This window comes from Pipra filicauda, unplaced genomic scaffold, assembly GCF_003945595.2.
Source record: "Pipra filicauda isolate LSUMZ 115617 unplaced genomic scaffold, ASM394559v2 scaffold390_size662804_pilon, whole genome shotgun sequence".
Taxonomy (NCBI): domain Eukaryota; kingdom Metazoa; phylum Chordata; class Aves; order Passeriformes; family Pipridae; genus Pipra; species Pipra filicauda.
The window spans coordinates 181,162-204,530 of NW_024104521.1; the positions used below are offsets into that span (position 1 = coordinate 181,162).

The following is a 23,369-nucleotide window of genomic DNA, read 5'->3' on the forward strand; positions in this document are numbered from 1 at the left end:
AATGCTCCATTTCCTTTTCCCCCTTTGACACTCCCCCTGCCCTGTGGCAGGTGCCTGTGCCCAGAAGGCTTCGAGGGCCTGAGCTGCCGCACCACCAGCAACCCCTGCAAGGAGCACATCTGTGAGAACGGAGGCTCCTGTGTGCCCAGTGCCACCAACTACACCTGCCTTTGTCCTGCCCACTACACAGGTACCTGCAATGGGGGCTAGCCATCCCCAGATCACACAGACCTGGCAGGGGAATGTGCCCAGTACTACATTCCCACCCATGAGGCTAATAGCAACTCTACCTGCTGTCCCAGTGCCCATCACCATGGCCTCTGGGCTCAGCTGTCCTGCGTTTGGGTACACCCTGCTGAACCCTCACACCCTGGGATGCCCTCAGTGCCTGGCTCGGGCAGGAGCTGCCTCCAGTGGAGCAGAGCCCTGTGCTTGTGGGGGTGGAAGCTGCAGGCTTGGCAGCTCCCTGCCTTGAGCTGAGCCCCCCAGGGGTTCTCTGTGTCCCGCAGGGACTGGGGCTGCCCCTCTGTCCCTGGAGCTGATGGGCATCCCCTCTTCTGCCTTACAGGGGAATTCTGTGAGCAGCCACCTGATTTCTGCTCATCTGAGCTCAACCCATGCCAGCATGACTCCACATGCATCTCTACTAACCAGGGGCCCAGGTGAGCCTCCTCTCCCTAAACCACTTTTCCTGGCTGTGTGAGAGTGGGTAGATTTACTTTTGGGGGGCTGCATCTCACAGGCTGGTGAGGGGGCATGGGGAGGGGGATGCCAGGAGGAGCAGTCCATCGTTGCGGCGAGAATGAAGGGGCAGCCCTGAATCCCCTGCCTGCCCCAGGTGTGTGTGTGCCCCTGGCTACGTGGGGAGCAACTGCAGCGAGGACTTCGATGACTGCCAAGACCACCGATGCCAGAACAACGCCCGCTGCCTGGACGAGGTGAACGGCTACTCCTGCCTCTGCACTGAGGGCTACAGGTATCACCAGGAAGACAAGGGACACCTGGGATAGAGGGGATGGTTATGTGTCAGGAGGGACAGGTCCTGGCTACGAAGTCCATCCATCCATCCATCCCTCTCAGTGTGAAAGGAAGGAGTGGGGCTGGAAGCGTGTGTCTCTGTGGATGGAAGCTGGGCAGGGAGCCAGCATCCCTGGGTGTAGGGATCCCAGGGCACAGCTCAGCATCTAGGCATCCCTCTGATGCCAGTGCCTGGAGAGCCTCCCCAGGGACCTCAAATCAGGGAGGTGCTGTTAGAGCCCTATGGGGCAGTGGGCAGGGTGTAGGGTGCATTCCCAGCCCCCTGCCCAGCAGCACCCTTGGCCCCACAGTGGCCAGCTCTGCGAGATGCCGCCCCACACCGCTGGCCAGTCTGGTCTCTGCGAGCGAGCCGAGTGCCAAAACGGGGCCCCGTGTGTGGAGCGCGGTGCCCGCGCCCTTTGCCAGTGCCTGCCTGGCTTCGGTGGCCCCAAGTGTGAGAAGCTGCTGAGCGTCAACTTCGTGGACCGTGACACGTACCTGCAGTTCACTGACCTGCAGGACTGGCCGCGGGCCAATATCACCCTTCAGGTGAGGGCAGGGGAGGCGTGAGGACGTCGGGGGGGTTGGCATTGGGGATGCTGCCCCAGGGATGTGGGCTCCCACCTCTCCTTCTGACAGGTCTCCACAGCTGAAGGCAATGGCATCCTGCTGTATAATGGTGACAGTGACCACATGGCTGTGGAGCTGTACCAGGGCCACGTCAGGGTCAGCTATGACCCTGGCACCCACCCCAGCTCAGCCATCTACAGGTACCTGTCACCCCTTCCCTGCTCGCTGGGGACCACTGCCCCTATTGCACAGGCTTGGGGCATCCCTGGTGACCCAGCCATCCCCCCAGTGCCGAGACCATCAACGATGGGCAGTTCCACACCGTGGAGCTGGTGACCTTTGACCAGATGGTGAACCTCTCCATTGACGGTGGCAGCCCCATGACCATGGACAACTCAGGGAAGCACTACACACTGAACAGTGAGGCTCCTCTCTATGTGGGAGGTGAGACAGGGATCAGGGGAACAATGGAGGGCGTGGAGAGCGTCCGGGTGCGCTGATGGTCCTGCTCTCCCCAGGAATGCCTGTGGATGTCAACTCAGCTGCCTTCCGCCTCTGGCAGCTCCTCAATGGCACCAGCTTCCACGGATGCATCCGCAACCTCTACATCAACAACGAGCTGCAGGACTTCACCAAGACGCGGATGACACCAGGGGTGGTGCCGGGCTGCGAGCCCTGCCGCAAGCTCTACTGCCTCCATGGCATCTGCCAGCCCGCCGGCGCCCAGGGCCCTGTCTGCCACTGTGAGCCCGGCTGGGACGGGCCCCACTGCGACCAGCCCCGTGGTGGCCCCTGCCAGGGGCACAAGTGAGTGCCCTCACCCCACTGGCTGCCCTGCAGCAATGGTTCTGTCGGCTGCCCCACAGTGACCCATCTGCCCCACTGGCTGTCCTGAAGCAATAGCACAGCCCCACTGGCTGTCCAACAGCCGTGGTCCTCACCCACTGGCTTCGTCACAGAGACATGCCTGCCCTATTTGGTCTTTGGCTGCGCCCGTTCATTGGTGACCCCACCATAACTGAGCTGCTCCATTGACTCATTGGCTGTGGTTTGCCCATTGGCTCCTTCACCACAATTCCTTTGCTCCATCGGCTCATTGCCACCCTCTTCCTCATTGGCTTCTCCACTACACTTCTAAATCATTTGCTCACTGGCTGCCCCTTCCTCTTGGCTGCCCCACCCACACCTCCCACTGGCTGCCCACCACCCTCCCCTGTGCCATCACAGTGGTGCTGTGCCAAGGCACTGCCATGCTGTGTCACTGGCACTGTGTTGTGTCAGGGCTGTTCTGTGCTGGTGGTGTTGTGCCAGAACCACACCGGTGCTGTGCCACCATGGCTGTGCCGTACCAGTGCCATGCTGTGGCAGTGCTGTGCTGGTCCCAGTGCAATAGTGTGCCGGTGCCGTGCTGGTGCTGAGCCATGCCATGCTCACTGCTGGTGGGCTGTGCACGCTGGTGCCATGCCATGCTGGCAGGTCCTGACAGCACCGGATGCCCACAGGTGCGTGCATGGCCTGTGCCTGCCCCTCGACGCCCTCTCCTATAGCTGCCAGTGCCGTGAAGGCTACCAGGGCGCCCTCTGCAACCAGCCTGCTGAGCCACCTGACCCCTGCCACCACCAGCCCTGCATCCATGGCCACTGCCACCTCACCCCAGGTGGCCAGCCTACCTGCGAGTGCCATGATGGCTACACCGGAGCCCTCTGTGACCAAGGTAGGTGCTGAGGATGTGGGTGTCCACGGAGGGCAGCCCCACACCACGACACCAGGCTAAGCATTGCTGTCCCGCAGAGCCGGAGTGCCGTGGGGAGCCAGTGCGGGACTACCACCAGGTGCAGCGGGGCTATGCCATCTGCCAGACAACGCGGCCGGTGGCCTGGGTGGAATGCCGGGGGACCTGCGGTGGCCCTGACGCCGGTTGCTGCACTGGACTGCGGCTCCGGCGCAGGAAATATGCCTTTGAGTGCAGCAACGGTGCAACCTTCGTGGAGGAGGTGGAGAAGCCCAGCAAGTGCGGCTGCAGCCAGTGCCTGTGAGCAGCCACCGGCCCTGCAGAGCTGAGGGGCTGCCAGGGAGACCCCCCAGAGCCAAGGACCTCACTTTGCCCTGCGGGCATGGTGCTGCTCTCTGGGTGTTCCGAACTGCAGCTGCATCCAAGGAGCCCGGCAGAGGGTAGAGCTGGTACATCTAGAAGGTTGGGAAAGAAAAAGAAAAAAAAAAAAAGGAAAAGAAAAAAACCCCACAAACAAAGCAAATGTGTAGATAGAGAATTTTTTTAAGAACTGCAGCTACAGAGATGTGTGGATACAGCATGAGCACCCTGCCCAGCTGCCCCTGCCCTCTCCTTGTGGCACTCTGCCTCCCTGCCAGCACAGCCCCACAGCCATGGAGGGCAGTGCCTGCGTCCCCTGCGTGTTCCCTCCCTGGCAACCCTGTCCCTTGCATCCAGCCAAGAGATCTGAGGCCTTTTCCAGCACCTGGGACTGGAGGAGAGGGGCCTGATATGGCAGAGCCCTGTGAGCCATGGCAAGCTGTGACTCACAGAGGGCTGCATGGTGGAGCCAGCATCCTGTAGTCCTGGTGAGCCCAGAGCCTGTTTTCCCATCCTCTCCTCTAGCAGCCCTGGTCTCCCTGCTAAGGGCCTGCTATTGCCCCGATAGCAGCTGCAGCAAGCAGTTCCCTGGTGTGGTGGCCAGGGTGCTGGAGCCCAGAGTGCCCTAAATAATGTCACAAGCTCCATGCCACAGCCTGACCATCTGATGGCACCCCTGGTCTGTGCATGCCAGCTGGGCTCAGCAGGGCACAGGGCATGCACAGGTCCAGCCCACTCTGATCACATCAGGGCCGTGCTGGTGGAGGCATGGCACATTGGCAGTGCCAGGCACACTGAGTGGGGGACAGGCAGCAGTGTGCAAATGTCCCTGGGGGTCCCAGTGCCAACCTGCCCTGTGCCATGGGGACCAGCACCGTACCATTCCTGTGGAGAGGGCTCAGCCAGAGGGCTCTGCTCAGAGGTGGGAGCCATGTGAGGCAGCACAGGAGGCCCTTTCTTCCAGGCTCTGCCCTGGGGGAGTGGGTCTGCAGCTGGGCAAAGGTGCCCCATGTCCCACTGACCCAGCCAGCAGGAGCAGGAGGCCACTGGGACAGCCAGGGTGCGAGTTTGCCATGTTCATCACTGGGACCTCAGCCTTGTGGGTGCCAGAGCCAGTTGAAGAGACTGAAGATGTCCAAGCCTGCAAACCTGGAGCCAACACCACTGCCAGGGCAGGACCCACCAGCTCTTGGATTCAAGTATCCACGCCTGGGCAGCACCTCTCCAAAGCCCACGGTGTCAGGGGATATGCTGGGCTGGAGTGGGAGCAGAGGCACATGGGGAGCTCGTGCCAGGGTGCTGCACACACCTGACATCCACAGCAGTGTCACCTCTCTGACTGTGGGGGCAAAGGATGGTGGGGGCCTGACCTGGGACACTGCATATGGCTGGACAGTGAAACTCCACATCACTCAGGTGGACAGACTTATCCCAGGGCTGCAGCCCTACACACTGCTCCAGCATTTTGGCTTCAGGTCCACACTGCCAGCTGCAGCCGGGCTCTGGGTATCTCCATCAGACACACCCAGCTGTCAGTGCTCTCACTGTTCCTCCTCACCACTGGTATCCAGGACGTTCCCACCACCACGGGGATGTGTTTCTGCCACCAATGCCCTCTCCATGGGAGCTCCTCTGCCGCACAGAGGAGCCGGGATGCGTCTCATTTTGCCTGTGGCCCGGCTGGGGCTTGGTTGTGTTGTGTTTCTGTTCTTGCTGTACGCTAACCGCTAAAGTATCTCTTTATACAGAATACTTACAGATTCTAATATATATTTGTATTTCATTTTGTTATAGTATTTTTATATGTTTGGGGTCAACAAATGATGTTTTCTTTTTGTTTACAGATGCTACTGGGCAGGAAAATGACGGTGGCTTTGTTTGGCCCGTGGGGTTTGTGTGTGTCACTATTGAAGACGCTGGTTTGTACTAGGCTGGCGAGGGAGGCACTGGGCATCCTTCCGCTGGTAGAGGTTGTATTGTTTTAGGAGATGTTTGGTATTGTCTATGTTGTCTTCCATGTGAACATGACATTTATTCATTCAGAGGCTTGGCCTCTTCTTTCCTGGAGGGGAGAAGGGGGCAGCTAGCGCTTGGGAGCTGCTGGGTGTGTGAGGAGGTGACACAGGCTGGAAAGAGTTGATCCTGACATGGGGGATGATTTGCTACTCCTGGAGCAGCCCCGGCCACTGCTTCTGGCCAGAGTGTGACCCACATGGTGGAGGGACATGCAGCTGGGGTTATCCATGCAACACCTTGCAAAGGGAGTCACTGCACGAGGCAGTGTGAGGAGCCATAGGGCCAGTGCCTGCTGTGTGGATGGAATGGCTACAGGCTATAGGGGAAACTGGGTACATGTAGTTCTCTGGGGACAGGGAGGGGGGGCCTCGGTACCAGTCCCCAGGAACACAGAGAGGTTGCACTGTTGGTGCCACAAACATAATCTTCCACAGCTCAGGCACCGGTGTGGGAGCACTGAAATCCCACATGGGCATTTATATCCCCCCTCCAGAGGGAGGGGCTCACACTTGGAGGGTGCCAGCCCACTGCCCTCCACCCTGCGCACTCACTCACCTTTGCCCTTCCCCACTTACCACACCAAACAAGTGCTGATATCAAAGAAACATTTAATAAGCTGCAATAAAATACGGACCTTTAGAAAGCTCATAGGGTGAATATCAACAGAAAACAAGGTTGTGGGAATCCTTGAGGAGTTCAGATCTAAGTCAGGGACCTTTTATCTGGAACAAGAACACAACTTTTTCCATAGGCTAGGATGAAATAAAAGACAGGAGCACAGAGTTCACAAAATGTCAACATTTAGAGAGTCGATACATATTCAAAGTTCAAATGACCCAGCTCTTATAGCTATACATATTGATTTAAAGCAACTTAATATAATTTTATTTTCTTTTTTTTTATATATACACTTTCAAAGGTTCATCAGGTGAGGTATGTAAACATTATTTAATGGAAACTCCTCTCCACATTTCCAACCAAGAATTCACAGCAGACAGTTCATTTTCCCAACTCATGACACAGTACTTCCTGCTCCCTACAGCAACCGGGAATGCCGTCCCAAGCCACGGCTCTCCCAGGTGCAGTCACCGGCTCCCACTTCCCACTGCTGGTCTGTACAGTTCACATTGCTTAGGCTCAAACATACAGTACCAGACAGGAGGAATTTCAGCTCAGTGTCTAAAATTCATATAGAAACATACAGAGAAACAAAACTCTCCCAGGGAAGTAGACACAGATGAAGGAAAAACATTTGCCATCAGGGTGGAGATAATATGTAAATGTTGAGCATCTTAAGAAAAAAATTACTGTTGTTGTTTCCTTTTTTCTTTTTTTTTTTTTCTTTTTTTCACACACCTGTTCCAAGGGTGAAGGAAGCGTGGGGTTGATGAGGAGTCCTGCAGGGCTGGGACCCAGCAGCACTCCTCACTCCATCCCCCAAAGTCAGAAACCCATCACCATAAAAGCAGCCCTGATCCTGCTGACACTGCCCCGCTGCCCCTCACAGAGAGCTGGACTGGGGGTCAGAGTCAGCTACACCAGGATAAAAGGGGTTAAGAGAAAAAAAAAAAGAAAAATCCGAATCCATTTAGGAAAAAAATAACCAAATGACCTCAAACCTCCTAGAAGAGAATTAAAATTGCAGAATGATAAGCAAATACGCAAATGCCCTTCTCGAGCCAGCCCTGGGTTTGTAGCGGTGACAGCGGTGTGCTCCCTTGGGTCACCCGTACCCGCAAAGGCAGCTGCTCGCTGCAGTAATTCACTAGCAGGAATTTGCTATCAGTAACTACCTGCCCTACCCTGGCAGTTTTGGGGGGGTTCCTTGGGGGTGACAGCAGCCCCCACCTCCTCCATCCCTGGGGACGCTTCCTTGGGCATCCCCAGGTAAAGAGATCCCCTCCATGCCATGCTGGACTGAGCCCCTGCCGGGAGCAGGGTTATTCCCACCCAGCCCTGATCCCCGAGAGCCCCTGCCATCAAAGCAGACATTATTACTACAAATCTTATTGCTTGCAGTGCCTCCCACCCTGGGGAACGGCCATCCCGGCCAGCCATGGGAGCTCGCTGCCTCCCTGGGCACCGTGGCCATCGGCCAGGCCTGACATCATCAAAACAAGACGAAGAGGAAGAGTTAATGCTTCAACTTTGATGTGACATAAAACCAAACGGAACACCACCACCACCCACCCCCCCCCCCCGACACTGTCCCACCCCGTCCCATCCCCCACGCAATCGCCAGCCCTTTGGTTGCGGCACGCCGGGCGACAGAGCCCCACCAACCAACACACCAGTCAGAACAAGAACCTGTGGAAAGCCCATGAAATAAATATTTAAAAAACCTATTTACAATATTAGATCTGTGAGCATGAAGTGAGAGAAAAATGCTTTTTCCTGTCCCCAAAAATCTTAAAAAGTAGGTTAGCATCCTGCCGCCTAGCACAACACTATCTTACATGGCACCTACACATAATATATATTCACATTTCATTTTTAAATTAGGTACTCTTACAAACAGACTTAGAAAACATTGGCTAGCAGTGCAGCCCGTGGGAGCGCCTGGCCTCCAGACCCATGTCACAAATGCCGGCCGGCTGCATCCCAGCTCCTTCGGCTGCCCCAAAGCTGCCAACGTGCCCTGAATCAAAACCTCCAGCTGCCCTCTGCCGCCCTTCAGGGAGAGGGTGGAAGTGCTCGTGAAGGAGAGGGCTTGTTCGCGGAGAGGGAGGGAGGGAGGATGGGGACTGTGATTTCTGCTAAGCCTAGGGGTGAGCTTAATACAAACAAGAACTCCTGAGAACATCTTAGAACAGATGGATTCATTTCACAACCACCAAGCTAAAGGATGGGCCAAATGGATACTACGACACACGGGGGAGAATGTGCACGACGTGGGGACATCGTAGCCTTGTGGTTTGCTCAAAAAAACTACCACTACAAGAAAAGCTGCAGCGGTGTTCCCTGGCAGGGGGGAGCCTACCCCCATCTTGCTCCTGGGCTGTCCAGGCGTACAGCCCAAGGATACAGACCCGAGTACACCTTGACTGGGGCTCAGCCCTCTCTCCCAGCATGACTGCTGCTGGTGGGAAGGTGAGAGCCCAACCTGGACGGACACCCACACCTCCCTGCTGCTCCAGGAACTGCCTGTGCCTACAGAAGGTTGGGAATCATAGCTTTCTCAGTCATCTTCTATTGGGAATGCAGTTGTCAGGCTGAAAGCATATGAGCTGGAGAGAGAAAATGTCCATCAGCAAGTTTTAAAAACAGGGCACCAGTACATCTGATTGCGTGTCTATTTCCAGGGAGGTTACTAGGAGCTGGCAGAGCTTTGGGAAACACCAGCATTTCCAGAGGTGCCACAAGAGCAGCTGGGACATGGGATGGGCTGCATCTTTGCTCATTTGCATGTCAGCAAAAAGCAGCATGGGCAGCCCACCAGCCCACTCAGTCTAGCACCACATGGCTCCCCCAGCACAGGAGGGACAGGGATGCAGAGAGCAGCAGTGACAATTTCATCCCACTCTCCCAGCTCATGGACACTGATCAGCAACATAGAAGCATCAGCACTGGCTGGACGGTTCTTCAGAGAAGGTTTGCTGCAAATGTGTCTCACCGACGTGCTGGCAATTGACTACAGAAATCCCACTGCACACAGCAAACACCAGCAAACAGGACCTCGCCAGGGACGAGTCAGTGATGAAAATAAACATGCATGTCTTGGGTACCTTGCATGCACCCTGTCAGCAGGGAAACCCATTCCAGGGCTAGCCTTCCTAGACAAGATCCTAACAGCTACAGGTAGTAAGGGCCACCCTGGGCTCAAACTTCTCTTACTGCAGCACTCGACCCCCAACATAAGTTTGGACTCTGAGCTTGGCAAACAGAGCTCCTCCTGGAGGTTAATTAAGATAGACAGATCCTGACCATATGAAGGGTGAAGACCCAGAGCTGCTGATGACAAAGTGAGAGAGGAAAAGGTAAGCATGTGCAAATGAGAGAGGGGGGCTGGCAGCACAGGGACAGTGAAGGTGCAGAGCTAAGAAGATGCTGCACCTGCTACATGGACTGGGGTGCATGATGGAGACTAGTTTCAAGAATATAATGAGAAAGTGCCCAGCAAGGACAGCCAAAGTAACTGGAAGAGATCTGTTTTGTGGGATGAAGCACTTGAAATCCAGAGCTGAAGAAACACAGGGAGCTGTAGGGTGGCGCAGGAGACGAGGAGCGCAGTGAGGCTGCGGATCTGAGGATGGCACTGTGGTAGTGCCAGTGGGCAGCTCTGCACCATAGCACATGAAAACACACTCCACGTCCATGTGGAATAAGGCAATAAATCGTGTTGCTTATTTCCTTCCATTCATTAAGCTCATCTGCAGCTCCCTGTGCATCCCTTGCATGGCATAAAAGCTGCCTTTATTGGGAACAGCCTGCTTTAAAGCAGGGGCTGTGCCTCAGCAGCACACCTTGCCATTGCCTCGCTGCAGGACAAACAGGAACGAGCAGCGCATGTCATTAACAAGAGCAACAGGTTATATACGTGTGGTATCACCTCTACTTACTTCTGTGTCTCTTGTGCACTGTTCTGGCTGAAATGTGGCTTCATGAAGAGAGGAAATACAGAAGTATATTGGCAAGAGAGTAATGCAACATGAGGACTGATTGGGGAAAAAAAGAAAAGGAGAAAAAATTCAAATTTCTTAGTGTTGATTAAAAAAATGGAGCTACCCAGGCAATGCTACCTTGCCAGACAATCACCTCACAGGCAGACCCTTTAATTTGCTACTAATTCAATTTTCTAGCAAATTACAGCATTCCTTCTTCCTGCCCCAAAATAAAGCACTCAGAAAATCAACTGCAAAGCATGTTAAAAGTAGGTCTTTTAGTCTGCAAGGCCTGACTCCTATTACTGGTGTCAAATGGAGAAGGCACACAGGAAAGGCAGAGGACCCAAAGACAGCATCTCCAGGAGCAGTGACAGCATGGAGAGAAGCCTGGCAAGGAGCTGGGGGCTTCCTCAGAGCAGAAAGCCTTAACACTTTTCTAGAGATGACAAAGGCCCCTGGCCCACCTAACCCCTGAGGCATCCTCCCCTGTGGGGTAACCCAAAGAACTGCACAAATCCGTAATTCCAAGAACTTGTACGAATGTAGCAATATTCCCACCTCAAGGTGGGCTGTAGAGGTCATGCCCCAAGTGCTTCCTGCAACAGCTCAGCCACAGGCAATGGCTTCACCCTACTCATTCCTTGGCAAACCAGCCAGCTCTCCCTAAAAACTACCTGCATGAGTTAAATCCACCACCCAGTGCAGCAGCTGTGGGAGGAAACACTTCTGCCAGCTTCTCAAAAACAGCACTATGTAGAGAAGAATCACTCCGGCTTTCCTCAAAACTGTAATAAGGTGGAGTTGTTTGGAGGAAAGGAGGAGGCAGAGATAGAGCAGTTCTGAGCAAGGTTTACTTGTCCAGCTGGGGAGAGCCCTGCAGAGGCTGTGGTGCCAGGGACAGGCCCTGAGGACAGTAGAGCAGGGGGTCAAGGGGTCCCTTGTGACAAAACCCCAGACCATCTCACCACCTGGGACAGCCCAGCTCAGCACCTCTTGCAAACCCTGTCCCTGCAGATGCCTAAGGTGCTGCTCTGTGTCTTCCCACCCAAGCCAGGTGCCCCCAGGCTGGTCCCAGGGAGCAGGCTGGGGCAATTGTATTTAAAAATGGGTTTCTTTGGAAAAAAACCTCAGAATTATTTGCTTTCTCTTCATTTGCTTTTTGAAGACAAGAATAACAACTCACAGCCCAGCACAGAACCCTCTTTTCAGCCCCATCCTGACAAAAAACCCCACACCCTCTACCTTTCCTCATCGAAGTGTGCAGAAATTCAGATTTACACCTACAAGGCTCAGCCCAGCTCCTGTTAGGCTCTTTGCACAGGACATACTGGATCTAATGTGGGAAAACTAAGGCTTGCCAAACGTCTCTGGCAATCCCCAGGGAGGGACAGAGATGCTGGTTGAAGGTGATCAGAGCCTGGGACAAGTTGCAGGCATTCTGAGTCTCAAACCACATTGCCTGCACGCTGCCCAGCATGGCCAAACCCACCTCACTCCCCTCTGGAGCCCTGCAATTCCCTGCCTTCAGTACAGGAAACCTCCATCCAACCAAGTCAAAACGAAGCAATACAAGAGAAGACCACAGACTGAGACTGGAAGTTAAAAGGTGTGGGAGGAATATAGCTTTTCTTTTAGCATCTCTGCTTCCTTCACACAAGAGGTCCTTGCCATTCATCTTTGGAGCCAATGCCTGTCAGGGACACTGCCAGGAAGCTCAGTGTGCTGATCCCACCACTGCCTAAGCACTCACTGAACCGGGACAGAGATGCTCAGATGCTGCTCCACTCCTGCCATCTCCCAGCCTTGCCACACTTGAGCCAACTGGTGCTGGAGAAAGCCAGAGTGCAGGAAGGCAGCTGGGAGGCTGGGAAGCACCCCATCTAGAAAACCTCTCTCCACTTGCTTTCTCTAGGGTTTTATCCTAATGAGGTTCCTGCTCCCAGAAGAACAGAAGACAGCAGGACAGCCTGCATTTACCATCAGCTAAAAAATGAAAGAGAGAAAGAGAGGGGGAAAGCCCCGAGGAGCGCTCAGCACTTGGTGACCAGCGCAGGCGCTTCAGGAGTGATGGTGAAGGATGGGGAAAGGGGGGGTTGCTGCAGAGGAAAGGCATGAAGAGCAGAGGTAAGAGGAGTGCTCACACGTACATCTGGCCCAGAGGAAGGAGAAGAAATCCCAGGCCCACGGGATTGCAGAGAGGCTGCCCCAGCCAGGGGTTAGAGGAGGACCGTAAATACGGATGGAGAAGCAAGAGGGAAAGACAACCCGCAAGAAAGGTACAGAACAGTCATTTAACTGCCATCAGTGCCCTCTTGCCTCACACCTCTCCTGAAATGCTTTTAAATCTTTTCTGATGGAATGTTTGACATATTTAATGCATGCAGTAAAAATTAAAGTAATAGATAATTTCATATTAATCTGTACAGGGACTGACAGGCTAGATTTAATCACTTCCTAGCTGTTCAGAGAGTTAACTTATTCTAGCACGATTCAAAGGAAAGGCAAAGGTTTTTTTTTTTAAATCAGACATTTCACAGTAAGAGAAAAATGTGCCATAGCACACAAAAATGTGTGCATCAATGTTGGGGAAAGGGAATACCTGCAGGAGAGCTAGAGGTGCTCTATGAAGGGCATGCAAATCTCAAACCCCTGGTTTCATTCTCTGTACTAAATGGGTACAATGAAAGATTTAAAGACAATTATCTGCCTTTCACCTCCAGCCCCCAGGCTTTGGGATTTGGGGTTCAATGCCAACCATGAAAAGCAATTCCCTTTGCAGCCAAACCCTCTCCAGCCTCTGCTCCCAGGGCAGGCACATCTTGAACTCATGGCCTGCACCAGAGCCTTGCTCTCAGCAGGGACAAGCAGCTGAGCAAGGACCAGCAAGGCGGCTATTAAAGGTCTGGCAACCTCAGAGCCTGCACGGTGCCTTGCCAGGCATTGCTCTTTCTGTGTGGGAAGGGGCTGGCATTGGGATTCCTGCAAATGGACTTTGTGCAGGAATATGAAAGTGAAGCCGTGGGAACGCAATGGCTGAGCAGGGTTCTTTCCTGACCACAGCACTCACTTCCCAGCCACTGATCGTCTCTGCCCAGCAGAGCCAGCAGAGCCACATGCTCTATGTACTTCTAACAGGTTTTTCTCAAAGGAGCCAGGCACTGTGACCCTGTTCTGTCACTGCAGACCCCCAGCTGGCTTTTAAATGTGCTGCAGAGGCTTGAGGAGGAGCTTTGCAAAGGTGTCATGCAGGACAGTGTAGAGATTCAGCCTCTTTCAGACTCCACAGCCAGACGCAAGCAAGGACAAACCTCCCACACCTTGCTAGTAAAAGGATGAAATGCAAATTATGGTAAAAAATAAACTTAAGGCAGTCCCTTATCCCAATCCTATTCCAACTGCAAATCCTGGCTTAGGAGAGCACTAGGCAAGATATGCACAAAAGCACAGGGTGAGGGCCAGGGCTCCCCTCCTGCAGAGCACCAACATCAGAAGGAGCTCAAGCCCTTAAAAAGGGAGCCCTTCAACTTTCAGTGAAGAGCTGCAGAAACAGCTTTGCCATCAGAGACCACAGAAATCACCACGAGGGCAGGGAAATGGGAGAAGGAGGTCTGTCCAAGAGCAGAGCATGGTAGGACTGGTTCATCCCTGAAGCCAGCAAGAAATAAAGACAGATACAGCCCAGCATGCCCGACTGGCAGCAGTGCATGCAGCAGCATGGTACCCAGAGCCCCCACAGCACGTCCTTGGCCTGAACAGGCCCACCCCACCCCACAGGCTGTGCAGTGGGAAGCAGGCAGCCATCAGCAGCACACACACCAGTAGCTACTTCACACTCTTATGCAGGTAACAGTCCAGGACACCAGCAGCTGCTACCAACGAACCAACAAAGGACAGACTCGCCTTTCTCTCCTTCAGTGATGGGAAATGGTTTTGGTTTTGCTTTAAATGCCACTAAAAAGACAGACAGAAGGAGGACTCTGAAGGAAAGGGAAATGTTTGTGTGCACTCAAAGCTGACGAAAGCTACTTCACGTGCACGAAGGTGGTTTTCTTTCTGCTACAGTACAAGTGCTTGTGCCTCAAGTATAAAACGCAAGCCTCCAAATCACACAGACCAGCTTCTTATTTTTATTTTTAAAGTGATAAATAAGGCACTGTACTTTTAACAAAAACTGCCTGGTTCCAAGTTTAAAAAACCCAAGGAACTTTCAAACTGCAGAAACTTCCTTCTGAACAGTAGAGCCAGACAGGCTGACCTCTTCTCTGTCCAAGACACATCTGCTGATGTCTAAAATCATGGGCGTTATCCTTTAACTGCGGATTTTTAAAGGCTTGCTACAGCTTATAAAAGCAGCTTTAGTTAATGCATGGTAAAGGGTTACTACTATACATCAGTTTTGTACATGGCTACCGGTTCTTCGCTACTTCGGGTCCAGTCGCGAGCGTTTGCTGTGCGAACAGTCCACTTTTGCCCTCAGCTTCCTCTTGCCCTGTGACACATTGTTCTCCTGCATCTTCTTCATGGATCTTGTCAGGGTCTTCCCACTGCTGTGCTTCTTGTTGGCCATCTTCTGTGACCGTGTGGAGGACTCCCCCAGGGGCTTCTGCTTCGGAGACTTGGACAGCTCCTCATTGCTGGGGGGTAGCAGGGTCCGTCTGCTGGTGTTCTCCTTGCCCTTCCGCATAGGGAGCCGCACCTTCTCCAGTTGCCTTTTCGGGACTCTCTTCTCTTTGAAAGACATTTTTCTGGCCAGTTTATTGCTCTTCTCCATGGCAGCCTGCTTTCGAGTGGCAGGAGCTTTTGTGCTGACCTCTGAATGCTTTATTTTACTCGTCTTTTTGGCAGGCAGCTTGTCCTTGGTGGAGGAGTTGGATCTCTCCTGGGTGCTCCCGCTCTCCTTCAGCATCCTCTTCTTCTTGCTGAGCTGGAGGTCGACTTTGGGCAAGGGGTCCTCTTGGGACCTGCTCTTCCCCTTCCGCCCCTTCCCTGTCCCATCCACTGATGGAGATTTAGCAGGAAAGGCGGCTGCTTTGATCTGCAAGGCCAACTTTGGAGACATCAGGGGGTTGATGCACACACTCTTTCGGCTCTGCTTGTTCTCCAGGGACAGATGGTCCCCTGGGCCATCAATCCGCTTCTCAGCCTTCACCATGCGCTGCTGGGCTCGCAGCTTGCCCCGCAGGTTGGAGTACTTGCGCAGGATCCTGGTGCTTGCCTGCGTGGGCAAGCTGAGGGCAGGTTGAGTGGTTTTGTCTTCGCTCAGCTCCTTGGTACTGGCATCGGTAGGAGAGGTCTGGTTGGGAGTGGTGGCTTCTTCAGCCTCTGCTTTATCAACGCTCTCACGAATTTTGGCCCAAAGCTTTTGGTTCTTCAGGTTATTTCGAGCTGGGGTAGTGGCAGCGAACTTCTTGAGATGTTTTTTCAAACGTTCAGCTTGCAGTGAGCTGGGGTAGAGACTGGAGGCAGAATACTTCTGCATGGGGACTTTGATGGGGGGGATCTCCCCTGGGAGACGGGTGTTGAGTTTCTTCACGATCACTAGAGACCTGGTTTCAGTTGTCTCCAGAAACCACTGGCATATGTCAGACAGTTTAAAGGCCTTCATAAAGAGCATCTGGACAGGAGAAAGCTTCTGCACTTCTAGTGATCCTCTACTTTTCCGTGTTCTTTTCTTGCTTTTCCAAATCTCTTTCAATTTGTCAGCTTTGTTCTTTACTTTGGGGGTTGGCTGCACTTCCTTCTCCAGCTGAATCCAGCCCTTCTGGATTTTCATGTACTGAGTGTTGAACTCGGCAATGAGCTCCTGGTTCTCCTCTTCAGCACACCACTCCATGAACTTTGGTTTGCTGTCAGCCATGTCTATGTCCTCCAGTGCTGGGCAGTCATTATTCCCTGAACTGTGTTCATCCCTTGGTTTGGAGATCACTTGCATAGACTCCTTCCCTGGTGTGCTCTTTTTTGCAGTGTCTACCGGTGCAGGTGCGGGTGTGTGTCGTAAGTTATAAAACTGCAGGGCAACCTTTTTATGCTTTGCAGTTTTTGCTGGAAGATGCTTGTTTCCACCTCTGCTGCTGGGACATGGAGGTGAATCAGTCACCAGCTCATAGTTCACCGGCTTGCCCATATCCCTGGCACTGTCGAAGCTCTCCTTGCCCTTTGCACTGGCATTGCCTGGTTTCACATCCACTTGCTTGGCATCATTTGCAGGAACACTGTACTCTGGAGGGAGGAGAATGTTTTTCTTCTCAGAATCAGGCTGGACGCTGATTTCCAGCATCTCATCCAGTTGACTTTGGCTGCTGTTAGCAGAGGGGTCATCTTTAGAGGGATTTTCTCCCTCTGCAGCAGTCTCTTTCACTAAGATGCTTTTATAGGTTTGTCTGGTAGTGACACCATTCTCCTCGCCTGGCTGCTGCTCAGCGATACTCTCTAGAGCCTGGCCAGTGCCTGGCCCCTCGCCAGTTTTGAGCAGCACACTGGGGAAGCAGTCATTTGGGAAGTGTGTGGATGCTGCCTCATCCAGCTCCACTTCTCTCTTGAACCGCTTGGCGCCAGGGCTCTTGGAGAGTTTGATCTGAAGGCAAGGAAGCTGCACAGAGCTGGAAGAACCAGAGTCCTCAGCACTGCCCTCGGCAGGTGACTGGGATTGCTGGCTTCGGAGACATCGATCCGATGCCACAAGTACTCTCCTGCCTTTCTTTCGCTTCTTGTCTATACTGTCCTTGGAAGAGACAGAGTCTTTCCCTGCAGTGTCTGAGCTGTTGGGATCAGGTGGCATTTCCCCTTCAACAGGCTCTTTTTCACCTGCTGTGCTGTTATTCTTCACTGCCTCCCCTTCCAAGATTTTGGGGAGGGCTGTGCTGACCAGCACAGCATCCTCTTCCTCAAGAGAGCCATCATCTGTCATGACTGATGATTCGGTTTCTGGTTTAGCATCAATGCTTTTGTTCACATCTACACACTGCAAGGTTTCAGGGGGCTCCAGGGGACTCTCCCCATCCATGGTGGCAGGGGGCTCATCAGGAGCCTGTGAGCCTGGAGAGCATGGGGAGGGCTCTGCCAGGCACTGTTCACAGAGCTCTGCATCCCCTGAGCCTGGAAGCTGGTCAGGATCCCTGGCACCATCATGGGCCAAGGGCGCTGTGTCTGTAGTGGCAGAGGGCTGTGAGGGGGACTTTGGCTCTGGGCTGGCAGCGAGGTCTGGATCAGTTTGTATGTCAGAGCCTGGACAACATTCCTCCCCATTGTGTGCTTGTGGGACTGGAATGGCAGCAAAATCAGCAGCCTGCCTGCTGCCACTGCCATCCCCGGAGGAGCCCGGGCTGCTGACAGCCTCACAGGTGACAGTGCCTCCCACTCTCATCCCCCCTCCTTCAGCAGGAGGGCAGCCAGGGGGCGGTGACCCGGCCAATCTGTCCTCTTTCTGGGGGCTGGGTGGAGCAGAGAGGGAGAAGAAGGGCATGGCCATGGCAGCTTCCCTTGACCGGAGCGCTCGGGTATCTCGGAGCTGCATGGAGCCCAGCTCAGCTCTCTCTTTTGTTTCTCGGCTGGTTGGTGCCACTTTGGCCAGGAGCCTCAGGGAAACCCTCTTCTCACCTTCCCGTCCTGCCCCTGCAGACCCCCCCACTGAGAGCACCGGGGGCGGCTTTGCACTTACGAGGGTCTCTGTTCGCAGTGCCGGGCTGCTCGCCCTCTCCTCTGCCCGGGAGCTCTTAACCAGTGTGCGGACAGTCGGGAGCTCGCAGCACTCCCCGTTGAAGTAATACCCTCGCGTGCTCTTCCTCGCTGTCCTGTGGGATGACACCGACCGCTGGCTCTCGAAATGGCACTCGGTGATGGGCTGGCTGATATAGACCACATCGCACTGGTTGTCGTAGTCGTTGATCCTCAACCCCGACGCCTTCTTGCTCTTCCGAGTGGACCTGAGGGAGGCTGCCTTGGTGCGGGGGTGCCCACCGGGGGTCCGGTGGGCGGCTGGTGTGGCGCCAGTGGGCAGCCAGCCCTCTTTGGACTTGTCGAGTGGGCCCTTGTCAGCCGGGTGCAGGTGGCAGCCTGCCTTGCCCCTGGCCATGGCATGCAGGTGGTTTTCTTGCTTTGGTCTCGCATCTTGTTCTTTTGCGTCTAAGTCCTGGTGCAAAGATGCTTTCGAGCTGCATTGCAAAGTGTTCTCTTTGTCGGCTCTGCGAGGGGGGGTCACTGCAAAGCCAGGATCCCAGGACTCTTCCGGCAGAGCCCTGAAAGAGCTCTTTTGTGACCCCAGACAGCTGTCTAAGCTGTCCTCGCTGCCATTCACATTTGCCACTTTGACTGAAATATAACCTTCCACAAGAGTCTTACCTGCTAGCGGCTCTTTATTGTCCTCACACTTTCTGACACCAGCTTCTTGCTCGTGTCCAGCAGCTTGCTGCCCTTCCAGGCTTTTTGCGGTATGATGGAAATTCAGAGAGGGAGAGTTCAACGTGCTGAGGTATCCTTGGGTGGAGCTATCCTTTGGACTAGCAGAGCGAAGCCTGGTGACGGGTAGCTCGCAGAAGTCCCTTCTCAAAGGAGGACTGGAGTTCTCTGCTCTGTCCAGAGACTTCAGTTCCGCCGGCTGCTTCAGGGCTTGTCCCGTAACATGCAGGGGGCCATCGGACCCTGACTGTCCTGGGTCCAAGGAAGAAGGGAGCTTTGATTCAGTAAAAGTAGCACCCTTATCCTGATTTTCAGTGCTTTGCTGGCTACAACCAGAGCCACAAGTAGAGACCTCCATGCTCCCAGATTCAGACAACTGCTGGCCGTCAGAGTCTGGTTGTACTTCAGTGTATATGTCGTTTAGCACACGAATGAACTGCTTCTGGTGATGCGTACACAATCTGACCATAAATTTTTCCAGTGGAGACTTCGGCTGATTGTTAGAGTCTATTGCTATTGTCTCTGCTGCTTCCTCACTAGGGAGACAAAGAGAGAAGCAATCAGTAACATGTCCCAGGGAATCAAAGTTTATGCTGCAAAACCAGAATAACCCTTCTCCTCCCACTCAGGCACATCGCTTGCCTGACCTCCACGTGGGATCAAGCATTCTGTTTTCCTGAAGCTGGCAGGTGTCCCTTCACTCCCAGCATGCACACTTACATGTGCACACTGCTGGCAGGACACGGACTGCACTTTCGTTTGTCTCCCACTGCCAGAGCACCCATAATTATACTTCTGCCTGGGACATCCCATTGTATAAGCACCATGTCACATGTTCAAAGCAAACCTAAAAAGAATTGGATTTAGTATCTTCATGGTACCACATGTAGAAGGCCCAGCACTTCTGGGACCCACCAGGATGGCTGCACACCTCTGCAAGCTCACTCTGCACTGCCAGGTTGGGTGGGAGAAAACCACCATCCCAGCTGGGAAGCCAGATGTCAGAAATCTTGAGCTACTCAAAGTCTTCAAATTCTGCTTACACCTCAGTAGCAGAAGATGGGTGTGGGGCAAACTGAGCAGATCTGAGCCTCCTCTGTAATCAGCACAGAAAATCTGGTTAGCTCCCAACCTGCAGGAAGTGCAGGCAGCAATGCACCCTGTGCACTGCAGTGCCATTTGCACTGACTTTTGATTAGCTGCCATTTAATAAAGTGTTTCTACAGCTGATGGGCTGTCAGCACACAGCGGTTGTGCAGAAAGGTGCGCTTCTACCGCACAGGGTCACTGCCGCTAGCTAGCGCTCAAACCCAGGCCATTATCATTTACCTGCTTGGCAGAGGCAATTAATTAGGACTTACTGGTGGAGAGGTTAAGGGATAATTACCCAGTGTTTGCATGAACTCATCACGAATGCCATGCCAGGTGCTGTTATTGAGACCATATCTGTTCCCAACGGCAGCACAGGCGATTCCCACCCAGTCCTGACCACACTGAGGGGGCACCGCGCCTTGGCACCCACACTGCCTGACACAGGATCTTTGCCAGCAACGTCGGGTTTCTTTGCAGTAACAGTTGCACTTTGCACCTCCTGGCCTTGTATTGCAGGAGTGAAAGTCCTTTCTCCCTCTACAGCCTTTCTCTGCCCCCCCCCCCAGCATCAGACACCAACCTCGCTCATTCATCTGGGTCAATGGGGGCAATGCTTATCACAGGGTTCAGGGGCAGGGTAGGGAAAAGCAGCTTCATGTGGAGCAGGCTTTCCCTCTCCATGCTATCAGGTGCAGGGCTCGACTGGTGGACGAGAAGGAAGAGTCCTGGCTCAGAGGAGCCATCAGCAGAGAAATAAAGAAGGGAAAGCCAGGGGTCAGAGCCAGCTGTGATCGGTGACAGCCTTGGGCTCACCTGTTCCTTACTTACTACTTGCTGGCTGCTTTCTTGGAACTGACAAGCACCAGGGAGGCACTTCCTGTTCCCTCCTTCCCCCAGATGGTGGGCAGGGAGAGGTGCCCAGGGCTGCTTCAGGCTCAGGACTGGCCAGGTCTCCTCTTTGCCCAGAAATGCCAGGCTGCAGCCAAGCCTGCCCTCTGCAGCTGCCAGCCAGCCCTTTGCTTTCCAATTTGCCCACGCATAACATTTTATGTGTAAAGAGGCTCTGCCTCTTGATCATGGCCACTCAGTTTCCCTAAAGGCTTCTTGGGCAGGGTTTTCCCAAAACCACCTGGAAAGGCTGAGTGAGCTCAGCTTGCCGGATGCGTTTCCGCACCTCCAGAACGTATTCTCAGGGTTAGCAATAAACAACATACCTCGAGACTGCTTTACTACACCCCGGCAAGAAAAACACCCTCCAGCAACCGTCTTGACTGGTTCTACCTGGCGCTGCGACGGCTTTCAACTTGCAGCACCTGGGATTAGTTTAAATAAAAATACTCAGGTACAACCTGGCCCCTCTCCAGAGCCCTGCATGGGAAGGGTTATGTCAGCCAGGATCTCTTACACAGCCCAGCTCCTCCCCTTGCCCTGCTGAATAACAAAAGGGGATAAAAAACCTTTCACCTCTCTGGGCTTGGAGCAGGGGGCTTTTTGAAGAGGCAGAGCTCAGAGTAATTTTTTTTCCACCTTTGCAAAGACTCTCCCCTTACCTGCTCTCAAGCTCAGCTCTGAAGAGCAGCAGCCATCTTCCCACGGGGAGCCTGAATGGCAGCAGCAGAGTTGAGGCCCTGCTGTGGCCCACCCCACTGCTATGCTCCCCAGGCAGCCACGGGAAGGGGTTACAGTGGCCAAACAGCCACCTTCCTCCTTGCCAGGGCACCTTCAGTGCTACACACAATGGCTGTGAAGGAAGAGTCTGTGGCATAGGTGAAGTGGTTGCCTGGGTGGGTGGCAAGAAAGAGAAGGCTGAGTGATGCCTGGTGAGGGTGGAGGTTGTGGGTCTGTGTACAGAATTCCTAGTCTGGGAGAAGGGACCAAAGTGGTCCTTCTTGCAGCTGTGATGCCGAACACAGCCAGCCACAGGTCACAACTGTTTTGCACCAATGTGTGGGGCTGGGAAAGACCTATGTCCTGCTTTTGTGGCAGTGAGGACCTGTGCTCCCTGATTCCAAAGGCTCCAGTGGCATTTCTGCCTTGCCTTCACCTAGTTTCTTTCTCTGAAGTGTGACTGAGGCCTTGGTGCTCACTGTCACCTTATTTGCCCCGCTGTACTCCAAGGAGCCAATCAGATACGCACAGCTTGTCAAGCTGTAAATTTAAAAATCAGAGATAATTATTTTTCCTGCTTGATAAGGGAAATAAATCCATTCAGCTCTGATGCCCTTTCTCCTTAGAAGACCCATCTCACACTCAGTGACACAATTCACCTGCTTCTGCAGGCACCTTGTGTTCAGGGTCCTCTGCTGTCACACCACTTCAGCTCAAAGATGGGCTGCAACTTCTCACCTTGAGCTCATCTGCTCCTCCAGCAGATCTCCTCCTCCTCCTCCCAGCCCGTCCCTGTTTGGGTATGGCAGGCACCATCTAATTTTTCTGGGTGTCTAAGGATAACCTTGGGGCAGAGCTCTCCCCACCACCTACAGCCAGACTCTAAGCGTGGCTGGGTCCTACCTCTGTCCTTCCTCTCCCTGTCCCCCCAGGTTGCTGAGCCACAGCCTGTGCCTCTCCATCCCCAGACCTCCCAGACACAGTTCTGTGCTCCCTGAGGCCTGCTAATCTGTGTGCCTGGGTACCTGTCCAGCACTTCCCACCATTCCTGTCTGTTCTGGCTATTACTATTAAATAAAACATGTCCCTGGACATTCTCTTGTGAGGCGACGGATGGACACAGGATTGCCTACATCCTCCCTACTTAATGCAGTTTTGGAGAAGAGCTTGTTTCTTGCTCACCTGTAACAGTGGAGTTAAATCAAGAGCCCCACAGCTTCAGGCAGGGTTGTTTATGGACAGTACAAACTGTTGCAGAGAAACTTTTTATTTATGTGGCTTATCAGAGTAGAGGAGAAGTGAGCTGACTGCAGAGCTGAAGTGGCTTCCCAGGGAGAGGTGCTGGACACTAACAGATTCCACCACCTGGCAAAGGCACACCAGGAGCTGAAGACTGACTGGTGAACGCAGAGGATGGGAATTAGGAACATGGTTTCAAACAGGAGGAAAAATTATTCTCAGGAGGCAGTCAGGCCTGTCTCTGAAGAGCCTGCCTTTTGGGAGGCACAGACCAGCCCCACAGAAGCTGCCAGGCTGGACAGACCAGTGAGGGAGCCCAGGGCTGCCCATATCACCTTCTCTTTGGTGCCTGTGCTCACCCCTTGGGCTTGGCCTGAGGTTCTCTTAGTTTTGGGTGTGAATGAGGAATGTGCCATCTCTCTCAAGGACTGGAAAAGCCACAAGCCTAAAGGAGATTCATGGCCAGTGAGAGGCAACTATCTGGGGACCCTCTATGTCTATAGCCAAGCTGCAAGTGCAGTTACAAACCCGTATAGAGTCCTCAGAAGGATTCAATGTGATGGGAGAGACAGCCCACCTGTCAGTGAGCTCTCCTGCAGAGCCTGGGAGATGGCAGGTCTGCCCTTTCTGCCTACCAGCCTTGAATGCTGCCTACACAAGGCTGTGGCTGCCAGGGTCCCTCTGTCCCTGTGCCCCAACACTCTGCTTCCAGCCCCACTGCACATGTCACCTTGGGC

The 23,369-nt window shown here is 53.8% G+C and overlaps 2 protein-coding genes across 5 annotated transcripts in view; one reads left to right on the forward strand and one right to left on the reverse strand.

Moving 5' to 3' along the window:
• The window catches only part of SLIT1 (slit guidance ligand 1), a 61,770-nt gene extending 56,047 nt beyond the window's left edge, over positions 1–5,723 (forward strand). The window contains exons 29-38 of the mRNA XM_039385042.1: positions 51–190; positions 569–662; positions 839–976; positions 1,329–1,566; positions 1,657–1,787; positions 1,877–2,031; positions 2,106–2,394; positions 3,090–3,301; positions 3,379–3,781; positions 5,524–5,723. Of these exons, the coding sequence (XP_039240976.1) occupies positions 51–190; positions 569–662; positions 839–976; positions 1,329–1,566; positions 1,657–1,787; positions 1,877–2,031; positions 2,106–2,394; positions 3,090–3,301; positions 3,379–3,623 (1,642 nt within the window). The 3' untranslated portion in view covers positions 3,624–3,781; positions 5,524–5,723. The remainder of the gene's footprint in view (positions 1–50; positions 191–568; positions 663–838; positions 977–1,328; positions 1,567–1,656; positions 1,788–1,876; positions 2,032–2,105; positions 2,395–3,089; positions 3,302–3,378; positions 3,782–5,523) is intronic.
• A 2,195-nt stretch (positions 5,724–7,918) lies between these two features.
• LCOR (ligand dependent nuclear receptor corepressor) overlaps positions 7,919–23,369 on the reverse strand; it is an 86,586-nt gene continuing 71,135 nt past the window's right edge. For all 4 annotated transcript variants that reach the window (XM_039385034.1, XM_039385036.1, XM_039385037.1 and 1 more), the window contains one exon: positions 7,919–19,229. In XM_039385034.1, coding sequence (XP_039240968.1) covers positions 14,720–19,229 — 4,510 coding nt within the window. In that variant the 3' untranslated portion in view covers positions 7,919–14,719. The remainder of the gene's footprint in view (positions 19,230–23,369) is intronic.